Source organism: Labrus bergylta, chromosome 3, assembly GCF_963930695.1.
Source record: "Labrus bergylta chromosome 3, fLabBer1.1, whole genome shotgun sequence".
NCBI lineage: Eukaryota > Metazoa > Chordata > Actinopteri > Labriformes > Labridae > Labrus > Labrus bergylta.
In genome coordinates, this window is record NC_089197.1 from 30596152 (window position 1) to 30618104 (window position 21953).

General features: G+C 42.0%; 1 protein-coding gene across 1 annotated transcript in view; it reads right to left on the bottom strand.

Annotated features, from left to right (window-relative positions):
- elp4 (elongator acetyltransferase complex subunit 4) overlaps positions 1-21953 on the bottom strand; it is a 59918-nt gene that overhangs the window by 31313 nt on the left and 6652 nt on the right. The window contains exons 3-9 of the mRNA XM_020632993.3: positions 19918-20039; positions 18450-18584; positions 16927-17063; positions 13903-13987; positions 11171-11359; positions 3647-3755; positions 1432-1538 (exon numbers count right to left, since the gene is read on the bottom strand). Coding sequence (XP_020488649.1) covers positions 1432-1538; positions 3647-3755; positions 11171-11359; positions 13903-13987; positions 16927-17063; positions 18450-18584; positions 19918-20039 — 884 coding nt within the window. The remainder of the gene's footprint in view (positions 1-1431; positions 1539-3646; positions 3756-11170; positions 11360-13902; positions 13988-16926; positions 17064-18449; positions 18585-19917; positions 20040-21953) is intronic.

Here is a 21953-nt window from a genome sequence, read left to right on the forward strand (position 1 = left end):
ATATTCTATTAAAACAGGTGATAATGTGACTGGATTTAGCAGTGGTATGTTCAGTTCACTGTAATTTTATCAGTATTAGACGTAGGGCAGGGCCATTAGTCGATTTTATCGATTAATCGGGTTTGTGGAAAACAGAGACGTTCTCTTTAACTTACTCCGCTGCTCCCCATGGGCTCCCGTACTTTACATCCTCCCCCCTCGTTTACTTCCTGAAGAATGGCTGGTTGGCTCAAGATATGTGCTTCCCAGCCACAAGTTTTTTGCTAAAGTTGCTCTGCCTCATCTGTTCTTTTGCTGTACCCTGAAACTGCATACTGCAGGTTTACAGTTTGCACTTTAACCCCTGAAGAGAAATTGAGGTTACTTTATTGATCCTCGAAGGGAAATTCAATTTACATTTGGAAAATTTTATTAATAAAATAAAAGCAAATTTGTTTCAATCATTTTTATGTCATTTATATATGTTTTTTAGAAGGAGAAAATCGATTAAAATCATAAATCGAGTTTGGTGTGAAATGATTAGTGATTTTATTTTTTAGGCCATATCGCTCAGCCGTAATTAGACGAGCCATGTAAATGTTGACAGAAGAAACTGGGATGGGAAATAATGAACACAGCATTAATTCTGAAAAAGGTGTACTTGCAAGAGTGAAAATATTTACTATTTGTGCAAAAACATGAAGCATTATGTCAAAATTATTCAATTTTGAATTTTCTGGGCCTGCATATGTCCAAAGTTTAAATATATTTACAGTATATGCCACTGACCCTACCATCATCCAAACTGACTTTAAGGCTAAGATGTATAGAGTAAAGCTGCTGCTGTGTACTGCTTCTTTTTCTCAACAGGTCATGACAGGTGCTAGTTTAGGATTAAATAAACAGCGACCTACCAAACAAAGGCAGCATCACCTGTACTAAGCTTGTTCCCCATGACAGCTGAAGGGCTTAAATGTATTTGATAGTGTAGTTGCCTCATTTTGTCTGCTATGGATGGATGGGGACCATCAGCAATTTTCTTCATCTGTTGCCTCTTAACATCGCACTTGACTAAGTGTGACAACAGCAGTGTATAATCAATGATTTCATCATTGATTTTAACACCCGATAACAGACAAAAGTAGAAAAGGAAACACAGGCTGACAGAGCTTGACTAACATGAAATACTATCTAGCTATCTATCTATTAGTTTTTAATATAAGCATTGCTAAGAAGAGGAATTATTGTTTTTAATTAAACAATTGCCATGTATATTAATTCATCTCTAGGTTCAGTTTTAAGATACCAGATTAACCTCATTACTGGAATAGAAGAGGGGCAACCAAGACTCAACAAAGAAGTCAAAGTGAAAGACAGCATTAATAATAAAACAAAAGGCTTAAACCACTGAACACTAAGTGTTGTTTATCCTGAGTGAGCTAGACAACATACCTCAATAGTGAACTGCTTTCTCTTGAGCTTAAAGGCCAGGTCCTTATGGTCGGGGAGTTTACTCGCCAGACAGTTCAGGTGAGGTATCTGTCGTACATAAAGAAGGCCTGAGGAAAAAAGAGAGAGCAGATCAAAAATGAATGGGCTGAACAGTGAAGACAAATGTCCTTCTGATAGAGTGTAAAAACTTTCTACAATAGGACGCCTGATAGATGATCAAGTCTTCAGGGTCAGAATCGTATTTGTGTTATCGTCCATTTGAAACCCTCTGTGATGAAGGAGGCCAATGTTCTCACATGAAAATCTACAAATGTTGCTTTTAAAGCGAGATCACATGTTGATTGTTTATGCATTTGAAGTAGACTTTGCAAACTAATGTGAGTGAAAGGAATAAAGTTACAGGCATTCAAACTTCTATATTTGAAACAAGCAATAAAGTAACCCTAAACTTGGATGACGAACCAGAAACATGGCGGTTGAACTTAGTTTTACAGGTATATGGAAAGTACCAAAGAAATGTGAGCAGGAATGTATTAACATTTCTGTATCTGCCTTCCGACTTTCCCCTCTCTCCCTACAGGCTGGAGCACGTGCGTACTGTAAAGGAAATTTGCCAATTAAAGGACACATAAGAGAATGAGCAAACATACGAGCAAAGGGATTCCTGTAGGAGAAGCGAGGATGCGTAAGAGTATTCAGTAGTTACTCTCTCATTTCCTGTCGCCACGAACTTCCATTTTCATCAAACTGGAAAAGTACGGTAGAAGTGGGCTGGTATAAATGAGTGTGAGAGAGAAAAGAAGAGATGGAGGGAGTACTGGAGAAGAGGGAGACAGACAGAGAAAGTGGGGGATGGTGGGTTCTCTCCTCTGTGCACTTGGGTGATTTCCCCTCGCCTGATTTGCAGTGACAGGCTTCCCAGCATGCTTTGAGCAGCCCTGAACTGCTGCCGCAAACACGCACGCACGCGCAGCCGCACGCACTCTCACACTTGTACCAGATGCGTTTGCACTCATGAACACACATCAAAACAATCATGTACATAAATGTATTTCATAATCTGGCCAGAATTTCTCTGTCTGGTTCGACAGAAGGCAAATATATTCTTGAACGAGAAATTCAAATAATATTAATTGCAAATTTCAAAAAGAACACTTTTGAAAGACAAAACTATATATATCTATATAAAAAGATGCAATTCAACACTCATGTTTACTAGGCCAACATACTTCCTGGTATTACATTGCTGAAATATGTGACACGTATGGGATGTGTAATATAAATAAAACATGGTGTTGGATGAAACCAAAATCTGCCATTGAATGTATTTACTCCTTACCCCGTCATCTGTCACAACCAGGACTATCTGACTCGAACAGGGGGGAAATGAGAGGAAAAGCACAAGAGTGAGTGGGAGTGTTCGAGAGGCATGGCTAAAAATACACCACTCGCTTAAACTGACCTTTATGCGGGAAGAGTGTGATAGAGTGATAGAAAAGAGAGAAGCAAACAAGAGAAAGAGGGAATGGGAACAGAAAAGTGATGGGGGGGGGGAAGAGGAAGAGCAGGGACAAACTATGCAGCCCCCTTCCTCCCCCTCCTCCTTTCTTCGTTTCTGTCTCTACGATCGTCCCTTACCGGTGTCCTCTTCCACTACTGAAAGCCTTGCCCTCCATTTATTAGCAGAGCATGCTGGCCATGGAGACATTGAGCGAGGGATAGAGAGATGGAGGCAGAGAGGAAGAGAGAGTGATGGTGAGAATATCGATTCCCCTGTGTTGGTCTGCTCTGCTCCAGAGCCTCAGGGGTATGGGACTTGGGATGGAGAGGGGGCGAGGCGAGAGGGAGAGAGGAGAGAGGCTCTGCTGGAGGGGGGGGGGGGGGGGAGGCAGGGATGGAGGCGGGTGAGGTTGCGAGGGAGAGGGGGTACAGCGTGGCAGCTGAATCCCCCCCGGCCTGTCTACTGAGGAGCACGTCTGATTGAGCAGCAGCACACTAACGCGCACTGACAGCCTGGCCTGCAAGGGGGCTGCCCTGCCTCCATCCACAGCCCAGCCCCAGCCTTAATGCACTGCCTGTGTGTGTGTGTGTGTGTGTGTGTGTGTGTGTGTGTGTGTGTGTGTGTGTGTGTGTGTGTGTGTGTGTGTGTGTGTGTGTGTGTGTGTGTGTTTGTTGGAATAGAGACAGAAAGATAAGTGAGTGTGTGTGTTCTTACCATGGTAATCTTTGTAGAGTGGGTTGGTCTCTCTCTCAGAGCCTTTGAATGATTCCAGGGCGATGGCATTGTCACATAGCCTGGTTATGCTGCCCATTAGAGCTCTGTCCTGTCGGGCCGAGCGAGGGAGAGAGAGAGGGGGAGAGAGAGAGGGAGAGAAACATGAGCAGGTAATTAAAAGCCTCCTGACGGGCCATCAGTGTTGCAATTAATTTAGGTCATCATTTCCTGTGGCCAGGTCATTTGTGCCCCTGGCTTAGGTGAGGGTGATGAGGTGTAGAGGGGAAAGAGGGCTGTGGGAGGTTACACAGGTGATGTCTGGGGCAGCAAAATGGACATACAACTCACAAAATTGACATGAGAACAGTCAGTAGCACACTCTGATATTATTTGACTCTTTCAAACTATTTTTTTTGGAAAAACAACAACAAAGTTGGTGTTCACTCAAACCTGCACACAGCAGGGGAGGACAGATAGGAAGTAGGAGACATAAGCAACGGCTTGATGAAGAGAGCTCCCCCTACTGGCTCGGCCAGTGAGCTGACAAAAGAGAGGATGAATCAGGGGTGAATACAGTAGATTGAAAGAATGAAGGAGAAACAAAAAGTGTGGATACAGAGGGTAAAGGGATAGAAAAGAGGGTGGGAGAGAGAGAGGGACACTGGGATGGAGGGAAAGAGGGAGTTCTGCATTATTAATCCCTTTGCCTCCTGAATCATTCACATCCTCCTCTCTGTGTTGGCTGCCACCGCCTAATGCAGTTTTCATGCCTTCATGTCTTTTCCCCACTCTTTCTTCTTCCTTTTCATTTTTGTCCTACTTTTAAAGTATGCATATCCCACTAGTCAGGGCCACCGGCACTTTCAGGGTATCTGAGGTCACGCTAATGCAGCAATTAAAGCAGTGTAAGAGTTTGGATACAACAAATTATTCAAAACACTGATGGCACGATATGGCCAATAGCGTCCGTGCCAGTGAGAGGGTCAGCTAAAACTTTATCTGTGACAGCACTGTGTAGGCCATCATAACTTTCTGAGCTTATTTAAATACAAGACGAGGCTCCTTGCAAAAAAAACTCAGAAGTTTATGAGCGGGAGGAACTCAAGGTTTCCACACAGAGTTGCTCATTGTAGGGGCAAAACGACAACAGTAAGAAAAGCACGCTGCTGCACAGCTCCCACGTTCAAGGAGGTGATCAGGGAAACGCTCACCTCAATTGTACATCTTAAGAGAAATCTTCTTAATAATTGATACAGAGCTTAAACAAAGAGTCACTTCAGCTTGCCAACAAAACTCCATGCCACCTCAATTAGCTCAGATTCCATCATTGCAAATCCTCAGCTGACAATCACCAAATGTGGGGTCACAGTGAGAGTTTATCTTACCTTTAAGTCTCTTCCCATAATTGAACTGCAGCCTCTTAATACTAGAAGTTACTAAAGGGCAATAATTTGGCACAGCTGTTCTTTAGACTGTATGGCTCAGTGCTGTTTGAGAATACACATCACTGTCCAAGCAAAATCTGCCCAAATTCAAAACATAACTCAGAAAGGCAGTGGGTGTGTTTATGGGGGGTGTCGTAGCCCCACAGCAATCAGAGATATTTCTAACCAGTCCAAGCCCTGAGTCTAAATATTTGCATTGGACGAGGAACCACTTAGTGTGAGCAGCAGGTGAGGTGTATTTTGATGTATTTGTGGGAGCAGTGTAATTTGTATTTGTGTGTGTTTACTTATGGGGATGCAGGAGGTATTATGATGGAGGAGGGCCGAGCCAGGACAAGCCTAATTAATGTTTCAGATGGACTGTTGCTCTGGGCTGCTGTAAGGAGGCTTTCAGTGAGTTGCTCAACTTCCCAAGCTGCTCAATTATGGATGGGGAGTCCAACGCTTTCTCGGACAGCTAGCTAGCTGCTCGTCTAGACGGTCTTCCGAAGGCTACATTCACTAACATTAACTAAACTAATTAGCTAAGCAAATGCAATGGCAGTGGGAAAGGAAAGCTAAATTCTTAAAATACCAGAAACTCTGTGATCATTAACTTAAAATGAGCATGATTGCCTAGATGTCCATGGCTGATCTATTTGAATATTTTCTTACTACAACTTCAACTGATTTTAAATGAATGGTGAGGTCATTTCGGGGATGGCCTTAACCGCCTCTCATTACCTCAATGTTGGCTTAGTCACCAAACACCTGACTCAGTCCCAAATTTCCCCCCTCTCCTCTTCTTCCCCCTGCTCATTCACTTCACTCCCCAGGGTGGTGAAGGGGGAGGGGACAGATTAAGGGTTTGGGGGCCAGGCCAGAGAGGGACATGGGGACCGCTCCCACCACAGCTGACATCTGCTAGTTAGCCATTCTACCTTTTTTGACAACGCCAATGCCGCTGTGCACTGAGCGCATAGGCTTGAAGCCAGAGCATGTTGTGACAACACAGCTGTTCTGAAAGTTAAGCATCGACCTACAGCTTTCTGTAAGGGTTCATGGATAATGCAGCTTACATGCACTTGAAATCGAAGACTATAAGAAAGCAGGGCGATTCAAGTGTAGGTGTATGAACATTTTAGAAGAAAGTCTCGAATGGCTTTCTGGTCAGTGTGCTTCTATAGTCGTCTGTCTGGGGGAGTGGGGGGGAGGGGGGGTTGTGGTTTGCCATATGCCTCAGCAGATGACTCTACCTTCACACTGAGAAGCCAGACTGTACACAGACGCATGCACGCGGACTCAAACCCCCCAAACACACACTTACGCTCGCCCACAAAAACAGCTAGTGAGACACACACACACACAGACACGCACAACTACAAAGAAGGATATTTGTAAGAGAATAAAATGCAAACACACGCACACTCTCATTGTGTACAGCTTCAAGTAATTAAAAGCCCAAACAAACAAATAGATTTAGAGGCCTCTGAATGAAGTGTGCACTCAACTGGGTCTGTTTGGGGAGTGATGCGTGGAGGAAGAGGCCCCTCGCAGGCCTGAGTCATACCAGGGTGAACCACGGGGTCAAGAGGAGGCCCCGCTACAAAAGGGTTCAAACTTTGTCCCCCCTTATTGAACAAGACAAAGCAGGAGTGCATGGGCCAAACATCAACACAAGCACAAAAAATCCTAACTGTCCATAACGTGTTAACTGAAGTCAATTCAAGTTTAGCTGATAATTTATCCCACCGACAAAAACATTAAGGTAAGTGGTTTAGGATCCAACAGGGAAGCAAAGACCCTTAAGAGAAGAAGAGAATAATGCAGAGTCCTCTACAGGTATTCTTTTTAAATGTTCAATATCAAGGTATCAGGTCAGTTACAAATATTTCAGAAACTAGTAACCTGTTCATAACGTATTTAAAAAATTCAAAAAGCATATGGAAATATCTGTTATGTCTCATATGAATTCTTAAATTGTGTTTCCACCAAGCAGTCTGTAGTAAGATTTGCCATTAGCATGTGAACCTCAGGCTTGTTTTCAGTACAAAGAAGGTGGCTCACTTTTTTCCGGGTTGGATCACCATGGCACCTTATGAAGCGGCCCTAACCTGCTCTGGAGAAGGTTACACTCGGCTTAAGAGGTTCACCTGTACAAAACACCGCCTACTAACCAATCAGACACTTGATCACAGAGGTCTGTGAGTTGATCAAGAAATGAGAGGAGGGAGAGAGATACTGACAATAATTGTCTGTCTTGTATAATCTTTAATGTGAATTATATTCATGAAGGAAGATCATTGTACTTTAATAAAATCATTCTACAGAAGAAATTGATCAAAGCACTGAAACCTTCTTGTGTTACTTATGAGATATTTCCATTTCCATTTATAATTGATTTCAAACATTTAAAAAAAAAAAAAAAAAAAAATATACAGACAAAAAAAGCAAATAACAATAAGCATACTCTCGTTTGTAATGTCTTGTTTTTAAACTAGTCCCTGTTTGAAAAGGGTGTAGGGTAAAGTAAAACAACCGTATCTAGTCCTTCCCCATTATTATTTAATTTTAATAAATTATTTCAAGGCCTAAGCTTTCAAAATAAAATCCAAGAGAAGTTACGCAGCTAAGCAACAAAAAGCATATAACACACACCAGTCATTAGACAGTATAGACTTACATCTGACATTGCTCCATTATACTCATTGATTCCTCAGGTTCTTTTTCTGATTCATGTTATTTGTGAAAATGTGTTTGGACTGTCTTAATGGTTCACATGTTTTCATTTCTTCAGTCCAGAAAATTCCATTGATTGTATGTGTAGTTTGTCATTGGTTTGAATATAAATATACATCTTGATTTTACTTTTCGGTTACTGAAGATTTTTTTACTCTGTAGATTATTTGAATATTTTTCAAATCGACCAGATCCTTAAGTTTCAGTGTTTTCAGTTTGATTAAGAGTCGGTTTATTGGTTCTCTGTGAGTGGATGTATTAATGACTGTCATGGCTCTTTTCTGAAGAATGAAAAATGTAGGGGTGGAAATCACCAGAGGCCGCATGATACAATATTATCACGATACTTGAGTCAATTCGATATTATTGCGTATATAAACATTTTGCGATATGCTGAGAATTGGGATACAATATATTTTGATTTCAATGTTTTAACTGCGTATTATGTCCACAGAATTAAACCAAATCAAAAAGTGTTTTGTCAAATAAGAAAAACGTATCAGTCTATTCATCTCACTTCAGTCTTTTTATTTCGACACAATGGGAGTCAAGCCCACAGACTGACCAACACTTTGATAAAAGTCAAACCCTGTAAAAGGCTGCATGCACCTCACAATCTGAACTGTTGGTATTTCAGTCTAATCAAACTTAACGGAACATAAACATGAATGGAAATATCGATACTTGGCAGTCAATATATAATATTGTCACACAAAATATCCCGATACTATGCTGTATCGACTTCTCCTCCACCTCTAGAGAATGGTTCTTTGTTTTGAATGTGTTCCCCCACCCTTCCACACAGTAACTAATGTATGGGAGTATTAGGGAGCAGTACAATACATAGTGACTGATGATTCGGCAGCACTTTTACCTTATATAATATTGCAACTGATCCAGATATGTTTGCTTTGATATAGTGTATGTGTTATTTCCAGGATAATTTATTGTCTAACTACATCATGTATCATGAGTTACTTGGTTAAGTAAGATGATCAGTTCCCAAATATTATACATTTAGTTTGACTGAAGTTCAATGTTAGTTTATGAGTCAAACCAAGTATTCTATTTCTATTTGTTTGCTACTGTATCCGACAGTTTTTCCAAGATGTCCCTACAGCAAAGAAAATATGATTTTAGGATTTACGGTATATTATTAAAGTACAGAATAAATCACAATGGCCCCATCACTGAACCTTGTGGAACTCCACACATTTCAGCAGTTCAGATTTAACCTGATTTCAATATATTGATATCTTTTGTCTAAGTAACTAATGAGCCCAGTGAGTGCTACTCCTCTTATTCCATATTTCTGAACTTTTATTATTAATAAGACATGGTCAACTGTGGTTCAAAATAATGTGTCTATGTTTTATATATTGATATAACCTTAACAATTACATTTCATTTGGAAAGACACCATTTTTCAGGGATTGACTGCATATATATGTAAAAGGATTCACCACATATGTCATTAGATTTCACCAGTGACATTGACAAAAACATTATATATTAAGTGTCCTTAGAGTTTTAAACTATGTTTTCAAATTCATTGAAAAAAATTCTTGGTCAAATCCCGGAAACAGCCGGGATAAAATACCCATAACTGTTAGACACAATACATCTGAGTACATCTGAGCAACACATTCATTTCATGGAATAAAAGTGTGTTATTCAAGTCCCTTGTTATGGTCCTTCCATTTGTTATTCCTGAAATTGTCTTTGCAACTGTGTTGATTTTAGTCTAGTGAGTTTTACTTCGACATATTTTTCTAATATCAAAGTTTTCTCTAAGATTATAAAACATGACTATCTGCTGAGGGCTGACTTGTTCATGTTTGTGATTGTGTGATCATGCATTGAGAACACTGCCCCCTCATGCGCTCATAGAAACTCTAGGACTCTAGACTTATGTTGATAACGTTCTTCGTGTGACCACTCAGCATGATCTGATTTGTTACGCTAACTCAGGCCAGATAACTACAGGATAACCTGTATATTTGAATCAACTTTGTAGTACAGTCGTCAGCGCTGTTCAGTTAAATCACAAACATGTTAGAAAAGTTATTTTTGATTGGATGAGGGTTTCATTTTTTTTCCTCTGATCCATGACTTTAAAGTGCAGCTAGGAAACAAATAAGAGCCTATTATATTAAAAACATTAAGAAATATGAGGACGAAATACATCCTATCATCAAGTTACTTACATAAGCATACAGTAATGTATTTAAAAAGCTCCGTTAAACCTGCTTTGTTGCTTAGTGGAATCTATTAATGATTCAGCATTGTTTATCAAGGCCAAATGGGAAAGAGAGCTAAATGAGGAGATCCCAGAAAAGATGTGGTCTGGTAATCGGAAAACAACTGAAACCACGACACAATAACAGATATGGAGAAAATGAATTTGGAAAAATCTAATTTGCTTCTTTATGACACCAAAGATTAAAAGTGAATGAATATTCAACAGCCATGCTGAAGACTATGCTTCAGCATGGAACCAAGCCACACACACATTTTCTGGTATTGCACCAAGATAAAACCTTTCTGGGAAGTTTATAAATTCAGCTCTCTGTAAAGTGCTGGGTTATGAAATCCCTCGATCATGTCTCATTTTATACCTGGGACACTTGGAAGGATCTGTGCATGCAGGACACCAATACTTTATCAAGATTCTCCTTGCAGCAGCAAAGAAAACCATCACTAAGAACTGTTAAAGGATGACACACCAAACCACATGCAATGGCTGTTAATCATGAAAATCAAGGAAGATTATTTTGCAAAAGGCTGGGGAAAATGATTAACATATATAACAAAACAAAAAAAAGGGACATAAACAACATATACAATAAATGATGTGCAGGAAAAAAAATGTAATCTTCATCCCACCAACAGGCTTAGTGTATTTGTGACACTTTTATTTGTTCTTGTTATTGGTTGTTTTTCATGTCATATGTTTAATATCCATCAAGACATTGTTTTTGTCAGAATGCTGTTCAATGTTAAAACTCAAATAAAAAAAATTGAATAAATAGACAAATAAAGTGAAACTAGAAACACTGAAGTTCATTAATTGGTAAACAGAATTGGTCAATTGTGACAGACTCTAAAACCACAAAAATCATTTTATTTAAATCTGAAAATGTTTTGCAGAACTCTGTTGCCTGGAAGATGACCAGGATGTTTCTTTGTTTATTGTGAAGTGTTACAGTTAGTAGTGCTGTCTGCGCTGGGACTAGACCTTAAAGTACACCTGAGCACAAGTTGAAAGGGTTCTTTATGGATAGTGTTTAGTGGAACTAAGGCTTAATTGAATACTGGTGAACACAAACTATGATGAGTTATATGTTAAACATAAACTTACCTGGATTAGATGAGAAGGCACAGTGACAACTGCAACTGAGAGAGATGACCTTAGCAAAGCCCGCAGTCCGTAGAGAAAGGTAGTGAGGGAGTGGCCATTTTTAGGGTTGTCATGGCAACATAGGTCATCACCCCACAGTGCTGAGCCAAGAGAGTGAAGCCCGATTCGCAGGATGTTGCGGGAGTTTGACTATAACAAAGAACAAGCAAGACAAAAGGGGGTTTGGAAAAACTAAGCAAAAGTTAAAAAATGCAAATATATACTTTTCTGCAGAAGCATATTAATGCAGTTATACTGTTTAACTTAAGCTCAGAACCAAATATCGCACAGATTGCAGCTTTGGGTTACTTTGGAAAGGTGGGTTGTATTCTCAAACTGTGGGAGCGAGCCACTGGACAGTCTGCTCACCAGCACAGACGATCTGAACGCGGTGCCCAAACGTGACTGGACACAACTGCCCAATCACAGAGGCCATCTGACACACGCACAATGGACCTGTCAGACAGGCTTCCAATATGGCCGCCACCCAGAAACCCCAGCACATTCTTGGCACAACAGCGATGCTCTGCAGCCAAGGGGGCCTGGGTAAGGGTGGAGTGCCTTCCCTTAAACCCCCCCGAACGACCACGAGAAATCAACAGTAACCGACTCTCATGAAGACGCTGAAAAAATGGCAAAACAGTGGTCGGATATATATCACTGAAACAGACTGAATGGAGGAGCCTGTCCAAACTGTGAGAGGTTTTTAACCTTTAACACAATTGCCTTTTATTTGGGATTTCTCCGCGATGGCTCCTGATTACTGAGATGAGAGCCAAGAGTGATTAACAAAGCTCTGGCCTAAAATCTGCACACTTTTTCCCCCCTATCTCTCCTCTCCTTGATCCCTCCCCCTCCATTATCTCAGCCTCTCCTCTCCTCTCAATCTCCTACGCCCCACTCCCCATTGCTTCCTCTCCCAACAGTATGACCTAAGCTGTGTTTGGATCTGGATCAGAATCACAGGCATCTTAGAAAAATAAACCCCATTGTTTCTGGGAGTTTTTCACCGTTGGCTCAGAGTTTCCCAAAGTAGGACTCTTAAACTGGACTCTACATCGTCCTATTTACTATTCAACATAAACATTTCATATACATATGTTTTATGTCTTAGTGTTGTGTGTATACTACTGCCTTTGTCTTTATTAGATATGCCCTTTCTTTGATTAACAGCCTTTGCATACATAGTTCTTGGGGGCCACATAATAAGAAATCTTTTTCTATGTCGTTTTCCTGGCAGGGGGGAGACTGTGGTAACAAGACTGTTGCTGTGGCATCAGGAGGAGAGGCCAAACTTAACTCCTATAGTTTATCCTATAGAAAAGCCAGGGAACAGTGCCAGTAGAGTCCAGCCAAGGACCAGAGGCCAGCCATATAGGCTACAGCCAGCCTGGGACCACAACCTAATCACCAGCCAGTCCCGATGGAGACTCGCAGTCCTGCTGCCACCACTGCCACACTGTCTCAAAAGAGTGCAAAAAAAATATGCTAAGGGAGATTAATCCTTATTCTGACCTTTTCTTTACACAACAAGGTTTGTACAAAATATGCATCTTGTTAACCGTTCATGCCGGATGATTAACAAAGAATAACCTAAAGGCACATACACTGATTATCAGCCATACTGGGAATTCTTGTGCCAGAGCCCATGTCGCTCTGTGCCGGTCTGCATTCCTGGACTGTGCCAACAGAATGTCAGGCGGCCACACTGCTTTAATGATGTCAGCAGTTAATCTGGCGTGTGAGTGACAGCGCTCAGGGAGGGAGGGTGGGGGGTTCTGGAGGTAAATCCTGCATGTGAGTGACAGGGGGAGAGGTGGCTCCAGGTGACGAGCAGAAGGGTCACTGAATGTAGGTGAATAAGGTGCACAAGCACAAACAGACATACAAAGACACACACAAATACTGTATACATACATACATGCGGGCGCATCACAGTGATGACAGGATTACACTTGGCCCTGAGGAAAACCGACATGGCAGTAGATGTCTCTGGCATTCTATACAGGATTGATGATTATTAAAAAGATGTATGTCAAAGGTAAGACACACACAGCTGGGACACACAGGTGAGGCCAAGCTGAGCAGGTGAGAGAGAGGTAAACAGACTTGAAAGCAGTGTCGGTTGGAATGTGACAGGAGAGCGAGGGGTCACAGATGCATATCTAGCATCTCTTTTTGAAAAAAGAAAAAAAACATATCAAACCTGATCACTTTAAATTGTAATAGTTTGTCAGGGCTCATTGTTAGAAGTGAGGCTGAAAGCAGACATGCATGACCTACACAGCACCAGAAAGTTAAGGCTGAATGTAGGAACAATTCACACCTGCCTTTGTTAGTGCCTTGATGTAAGTGGCAGCTTACTGCACACCTACTGCATTAAGGCAATGTTTTTTTTGACAGAGCAGGGACAACAATAGCTTGTGGATCGTCACATATCTTTTAACATGTTCAAAACTCACTTGACTGGTTAAAAAAGATTGAAATGATGATTAAACAAGTAATTGTCACCTACTCATTTACAGTTTTAGCTGCACATGTGTACAGAGTAACTTAAAGACTTTTGTTTGATCAAAGGATACGCTACTTTGATTACAATGTATGAGAATGATTGTAGATTCAAATTACAATAAAGGAAGAAAACACCCTCTTTTTTCAGGTTGAGAGAAACAAAAAACACTTCATGTTCTTACCATGGGGGCTGCTAGATCAAATCCCTCCCTGTGTATGACCTCTTGAAGTGACTTCAACAAGGCGGAGTAGGACTCAGGCATGGTACTGAAAAGAGCACAGGACAGAGGAGAGAGTGGACTTATTTGAGGAGAGAAATGAGAAAGGTTAAATGAAGGGTTTACTTGAGAAATGTTAACTGTAATTGAAACCCTTTTGATAAAACTGGGCCGTGCCTCTCATCGCAGTCACTTAATCCTCTTTGACTGCAGCATGTTCCTCCTGACTGTGCTTTTCTGGAGCCACTGAAGCAGACAGATGATCCATATCAAGAGATCCAATTAATTTATTTGGTTGATTAAATTACAACATGACTGGTTCTCTGTCAGCTCCCCGAGGATCTGATTGTGCAGGGGGATAGACATACAGACAGATCGACAGATGTATCTCACAAACATGCACACAACAAAGACAAATGAGAAGCAGGAGGGAATTAATGGGCTGATATAGAAAATTAACAGGGAGCAGCATTTTGGTGTTTAATCAGGGGTAAGATGTGCACCACTGACAAAGGGCACAGAGTACCATCAAAGCAACATTTCAGGGATGCATTGCTGTTGAGGCCTCTGTGTGCCTACAGCATGACCAACAGGAATGTTAACCCCATCTTTTTACACAGGTCCCTCTACTTAAGAAGGCCACAACATTGTAATGACCACTGTGTAGTGAGTCACAGTGGGCTGCTATGTCAGTTGTCAATTGGACCTGCAGGCTAGAAAAGCTGATACACATAGATTGGTCACACGCCAATAGGCCTGCATAAAGAACAGTAATACACACTTGTGTTGATTACACTTGCGCCAAGTATATCCATGTACTCTATTTCAGTTATTCAGCCCAACAATGGTGCCTCCTGACCCCGCTGGGCCTAATGATAGAGCTGGTTTGGTGAAAGAGGGACACCTACCCCCTCGGCCTCTCTGCCCATGCCCCTGCTCTTGAGGTAGGGGGCTGGGATGGTTTGACACGCAGTCGAGCAGGAGGTAGCCTCTGGTTGGCAGCTATTGTGTGGGACGGCATTGTGTTTTAGCTGCCCCCACTGAGCACCCCTCATTCAGGTACCAAAAAAGGTCTAGGTGCTTAGCTACAGGGGCTAGCACGTCGGCTAATTAGGATCATACACAAGGAAGCTTCTTTATCTGAGTGTTCCTCATTCAGCGAGGGAAGAAAGGAGGGGAGAAAGGGGGGATGCTTGGTCTTAAACAACAGGATCTGTATCACCTAGAGAGCAATTTGTGCCAATTATGCCTTCAAGTGAAACGGAGCAATTTAACAGCTAGGGTATCAACATGGGGCTGTGGACACGTGCAAGGGGGAGTAGCCTGCTTAGGAGTTTGTGTTCTACATGTGTGTGTGTAATGTGCTGAGTGATTGTGTGTGTGTGTGTGTGTGTGTGTGTGTGTGTTAGAATTGGGGCGGGGCTGGGGGCACAATGGTGCAGTGCAGGTGTAGCTTCCTGCTGTCACAATGTCTGTTAGATCTATAACCCATTCACGTGCAGTATCACCACATCACTCTTTCTACTACCACAGACTCAAATCACTGTAAACATCAATACACAAGTTGTTTGATTTATTTCCTTCCTTCAGAGATTTTTAAGAACCGAACTGAAAGTAAGGGCAACAGCAAATTCTGTCAACTTCATGTCCAACGCTTGTAAAAAGTTGTATTTTAAACTGAACAAATCCATAGCTTTAATGTGTTTGCATGGGTACTCTGTTATACAGTTTCTGTGTGCTGAAATAAAGGAAGAGGGATTCTATAAAGCCTCCTCCACATCCTCTGTGCTCCAGATTGCTGTATTTACCCAGCGTGTGTGAGTGTGCCCTTGTGTGTTCAGCAGCACTCTCTGAGTAAAGAGCCTGTATGACCTCTGAACCCTAAGTACACTCAACGCAGGAGAAATCAAACAGACGCTGAGCAAACAAGACCCTTATTTGAATAGACATACACAACCTTTCCAAAAGGCTGAATGTCTCAGGCCACTGGGAAGCTCAGCACAGAGGATGCGTCAGCTGTTTTAGGGATTGTTGTAATGTTTCGGCACCAAAATGTTACAACATTTTGTTTGCAATTTAAACTGTGTGAATGGGTTTGCCTTCAATTTACCGGTATATATAAAATATAATATAAATAAAATGTTTTCAGTTTAGACAGTGCTCTCCCTCTCTCTCTTCTTTCCCTTGCCGGTATTAACTGATAAAAACATGGCTGAAGATCTGTAGTTTTTTAAAGCTTCGGGTATTTTGGTATTCCATTGATCACTAGAAATCCGGGGAGCTGTATCGTTACAGTATTCAAGTATCACATATTTTGACAACCTTACTCTACGTTTCAACTGTAATGAAAAATGTTCTTTTCAGATTTTTAGGAAATGAATCACATCATAGCAGGTATTTCTACAAAACTTAAAAATGTAATTTTCTCTTCAGCTACAGGTTTTAAACTCAAATAAATCATAATTTATAAGGGCTGAAACTATTAATTACTTGTTAATATTATTAAAAAAAACATTTTATATGAAGACTTTTTTTCTGTTTCAGTAAATAGAGTGACTGTCTTACACAACAAGACATTTGGATTGGTTGAGCTTTTATTTCATCTGTAATTAAAAGTCTTTACTATTTAATAATAATTCATAAACATCAGCATAAATGTTTAGAAAGAGAAAATATGAAATATGATTGAAAAAGTTCTTCAGAAAGCTCAATCGAGAGTTTCTTCCTCTCAGCTTGACTTTTTCCTCATGCACCCTCTGGCTGCACGGTTTAAACAGTATGTGCTCTTGAAATCACATCGGACTGTCTGCATTGTTCCTTTACCTGTATTCTGTGAACAATGCCATGTTTGCTTACTTGAGTTCTGTGGATGATGTCTTATTTGCGTAACTGTGGTTTGTGGATGATGTCGTGTTTATGTGCCTGTGTTCTGCAGATGGTGTCTCATTGGTTTCCGTTCAGTCTGTGGATGATGTCTCGTCCTTTTACCTGTGTGTGGGTGATGACTGGGTGGGATGCTCGGGAACATAGAAGCGGTGGAACTTGGCTGCCTGGCGAATTTCTGGCTCCATCGTCTTGGAGACGTCGTAGTAGTGCCCGAACCGGCACGATGATGCCAGGGCAGACTGTGGAGGTCAAACAGTCAAACTCATTTTAAAACACATGTAAAAAAAAAAAAATGTTATCATCCCTGCCCACCAACACAGTCAGCTTTTGATGCACATTTAACTCATTTCAGCTGAAGAGAAAGTGATTCATAAAGGAGAATAATCTTATTTGTCTTTCTAATACGTTAAATGAGTGTTCTTCACAATACTATGGTAATGCAATTGCATTGTTTATGGGTCATTCCTCGACATTCCTACAGTGGAGAAGTTAAATAACCACTACGGCCGCAGTCTTAATCATTTCTTCACATAAACGTCCACTTCTGGCTGTGAAAGCAAACGTGTCAGGGGAAGGCGGATGTTTTCCTGCAGCTGAAAGAGAGAGTTTTAGCTCCTCTCTCTCAGTAAAACCGGGGATTCCATTGTTAGAGGGGCCCTTAATCTACTCCTAATCTGGATTAGGGCCCCCGGTGTGTCCCTCTCCTGGCGGGACGAAGGGGTCAGCAGGGCAGGGGGGTCAGGGGCTCATCTTCTCTTTGTGAGCCTGGCAACCCGCTTAGCGTTCCATCCCCGCCCTGATGGCCTCACCTTTGATCTGATGTCTTCATCGGGAGAGCGACACAGTGGGCATTGCCAGGAGAGGTGTGTGTAAGGGGAAAGTAAGCGTTGACTCTGGGGGTGAATTTGGGATGCAAATCCTCTGGTGGGGGCTTACTAGTGGTTTGTAAAGACGATTTTACAGAGGAAGGGGGAGAGGTGAGGAAAGGACACAGATATAAAGAAGTTTCCAGGGAGAGAGAAAGAAGGAGAGGATCCCCAGGGATACACTGTGTGCTGTTAATCCACATAGCGATATGGATTATAGACAGAAGGGGGGGAGACTGCAGAGAAGTTGAAGGGGAGGGTCAGCTCTCAAAGCGGAAGAAAGAGTGTAGGGCTGCCGACCCTAGCAGGGGGAAAGGCAGGGATTTGGGGAAGACAGAGGCGCAGGGCTGGGTCATAGGGTTGAGCGAGCAGACATGTCAATGCACAGACTGCAGAGTACTCTTGTTTCCCAGGCTAAGCAGGGGTGCAGGCGTGTGTGTAGTTGTGTATATGTGAGTTGGGGACCAGTGAAAAGCCTACCTATTGCCAGCTAAGTGTGAGTAATCTGGTCCAGCTCTGAAAGGAGAGGCTGAGGCCTCATTCACTCCACAAAGGAGTTTAGAAGCTCATGGATTTAGTGGTGGAGACAATTGCCAAACCACAAGAGCCACAGAGCCAATGCTGTTCTTTCTCATACCATCCTTGACAGAGACACAAGTTGGACTTTTAATAAGAGCAGCAAACTCCTGTAAGCCTCATATCTGTTGATTTCATTATAATTACAGGAAAAATTAAACTGTCAGGAGATCACCTGATTACCTGAACTTTTGGAAGATTCTGATAGCGCCAGGCAATCTTCATGGCATCCAAACTCTCCTGAGGTTCAGACGACAGTCTGGGCTGCTCCGCTGGTTTGTGAATGGCAATATCATCCAAGATGGGAGCCGGGAGTTCCTACACAAAATGATAGATATAAAAAGATGAAATATCCTGAGGAGGAATGGCCAAAGAGACATTTTATGATCCTTTGATTGATAATGTTATAACATGTGTCTTATTTAAAAGTGAGTCTTCATGACTGGATAATGTACACGCCCCTATGGTTCCGATCTTGGGAGTAACCAGAATTATAAAAATGCTATGGGCGTGTAAAAAAAGATCTAGAATTTTTAATGAAAAACATCATTGGGGAATCCAGATTGTTGGCCTTGTGGGTTTTCTACAACCACACAACTTCATCACAAAGCCTTCAGAGAGGGAAAATATTGTGCAGAGGGATGAATGATCCTTACAGCACCGTGTCCTTGCTGTGCGTCAAACACAACACGGTCCAGAGTCTGACTAAAACTGGAACTGAAATTAGCCTAAATGAGTCATTTTCCCAGAGCTGAACAGTAGAGTATTTGAAAACCAACGTGCACAATAACAAAAAATAGTGTGTTCTCTGAAGTGCAACCATTTTCTTTCAGTGTACAACAAGTGAATTATTTTCCAAAATGGGAAAATCTCGCTCGATTGATGATTGATAAGCTTAATGCAAGTTAACGTTGGGATTTCAGTCCAAACTTCTGCAGTCCATGTGAACACGTACAATGTTTTGCTTTGACCTGATTTCTTCCAAAGGACTGGTAGCTTGTGTGTTAACATGATGAGTAAAGTACAACCTTAGCATCTGAAGATTAGCATACTGTGAATGTAGCAGTGGAAACACTAAATGATGTGATATATCCCCATTGGGAGTCCCCTTCTTTTAATAAGTCTTTGATATGTAAAGAGAGGGTGAGGCTGTGACCCCTCCCACTATCAATCAGTGGGAGAGAGGCCCTCCTCCTGTATGAAGGGTGGCAGTCAGCTTCTGGGACTATGGTCCTCTTCACAGAGTGATGCATCGGGAAACATTTCAACAATGCCACAACCATGCCACCGTCGACCTCTCAGAGACCCCCGGTGACCCTGACACATCTTGAGGAAAGCTGTGCAACCACAATAACTGCTAAATCATGGCCCCCAACCGGAGAGAGTACTGTACGGTGCTGGCTCAGTAATATGTTGTGGCAAACTAAACTCTTTCTAAAGATGGGAATACATCTTTTGATTTCTAAAAGTTGGACAAAAGTTTTTTAAAAACACATTTTTGACAGTTTAAGGGGGAGGAGAGTAGACATATTGGGGCCATCTTTGTGGAAGACTTGTCAAGACTTGTAAGTTAGACAAACATCATATAATTTGCAGAACAAAACATTTCCTTCCAAAGAGCTTAGAACATAGATGGCACCTCCTTTCATACCTGTAAGATGTCGTCAGGGTTATCTTGAGCAGCCGCCACAAAAAGTTCATGTCGACACACCACACCTTCTGCCAAGAAGTACTTTAAGATCATACGGGAGTAGCTATCATATCGGTCCTCTTCTAAAAGAGAAGAAAGAAAAGACAAAGACGATCAGAGTTTGAGGTTGAGTGAAAACGTGTAATGGACATAAACCCAAAGAAACTGTCCTTCAATGCCATACTCCTAACACTGTCTGCAAAGTCCAGGGAAAAGATTTAGTGATAAAATATGAAAAAGATATCTGTCAGAAGTATATGATTGGAGGTTGTTTCATTCAACCCAGATCTGGCTGTTTATGACCCCTTCACAGTCACTGGCTGTAATTGATGTAAGGACCTCTTGTGGGGAACAGCTGAAGTAGGAACCGACATGGCACAGAATCGTAGGTGTTCCTGTGTGATCTGACCATCAAAGTAGAAATGACACATTCAGCTCTCTTGTTATGGCCTTAACAATATTCCTGTCTACCTTCACCTATCATATCCCTAACCAGCAGCAGAGGTGAGAGGGAGACACCTGCCCCCCCCCCCCACCCGGACTGCGAAGGTAAACAAGCGGTCAGGAAAACTGACTGGAGGAGGCAGAAGTAGGATAAGGTAGTGGATGTCTTTAAAATGCTTCCTGACATCTGGTTCCCTTGAATCTTCCTGCTCTCTGTGTGAATTCTGATGGCAATGGCATCCTTTCTTTATTATGTTGCTAGTGTCAGCCACATCTGGTGTGTTTATTTTCGTAAAAATAGGTTAAAAGACACATAAAGGTTATATGTGAGACTTTAAAACACAAGTGGAGAAGGTAGAGGCGGGCTTGGAGGGGTGAGATGACAGTCTCATTTAGAGGAGTGTCTCAGGTATTATCAGGAATGGCATGTGATTCTAGACATTTAGCAAACTTTCCCGAACATAGCTATTCTCAGAACACACAAAGCGGCCACCCGGTCATTTCACACCCCAGAACTACAAAAAAAAAAAAAAAAAAAGACCTGCATCATCACCATGAACAACCCCTAACAAGGCACATAACTCTACCCAGCATGCCACTGCTGCTTCCCGTCACAATCATCATTTTGTAAAGATTTCATAGGCGTCTCCACACAATGGCAAACAGTGGGCACGAGGACAAAGGCAGCACTGACAGTCAAAGGTAATGGGCATACAGCTGACAGCTTGGGAATGACATCCTGACGTGTCATCCTCAAGCATCCGGAGAATTCCCCCCCTCCCACGTTCCCCGGTCTATGTCCTCACCTACGGACTCAGGATGGCCCAGGAAATTCCATGGCTCTTCAATTTGTTGTCGGTGGGGCTCCCTGTTCTCTTATTGATGGGTTTCTAGGTCAGCAGGCCTTTGTGGCTTTCAGCAGGCCCCACAAAGACTCCCAGATGGGCCCTCTCAAGATGGGGCCTATTGTGGCTGTGTTTCTATGGGAGCCTTACAAATGGAACCTCCAGGAGTCATTAGGCTGTTGAGGCGGGGGGTAAGGGAGGGGGGCGGGAGGTGGAGGGGGATATACGAGCAACAGGGGGTGGGGGACGGTCATATCTTTGAGGTGGATCAGTCACTCTGGACAGTCACGGGATGATTTTTTTTCTTGCTTATTCTGACTAAGGTTTGTTGAAAGGGAGGGAAGACTTCAGCCTGATTTAAACGGGGAGTGGGAGAGCCCTGAATCATATCTGCTAATGCTGCAGGGGGAGGAGACTAAATATCTAGGTCAGAGTGATTCCCCCATGTATGAATCTTGCCCTATGTTGCTGTTGTATTTTTTTTCCCGACAGAGCATCTTAAATATATTGAGGGCATAAAGCAGGTATATGAAATAGAGACAATTAACCAAAAAACAAGCTTTTAAAAAAAACTTGGATTTGCAGATGCAGTTACAAAGATGAGTAATTTAAAGTCGAGGTCAGATTGGCAGCATTAGTCAAGCCGCATATACTGCTGAAATATCTGGATTGTTGAGTTTCAAATGGTGATCCCTGTTCCTCTTAATA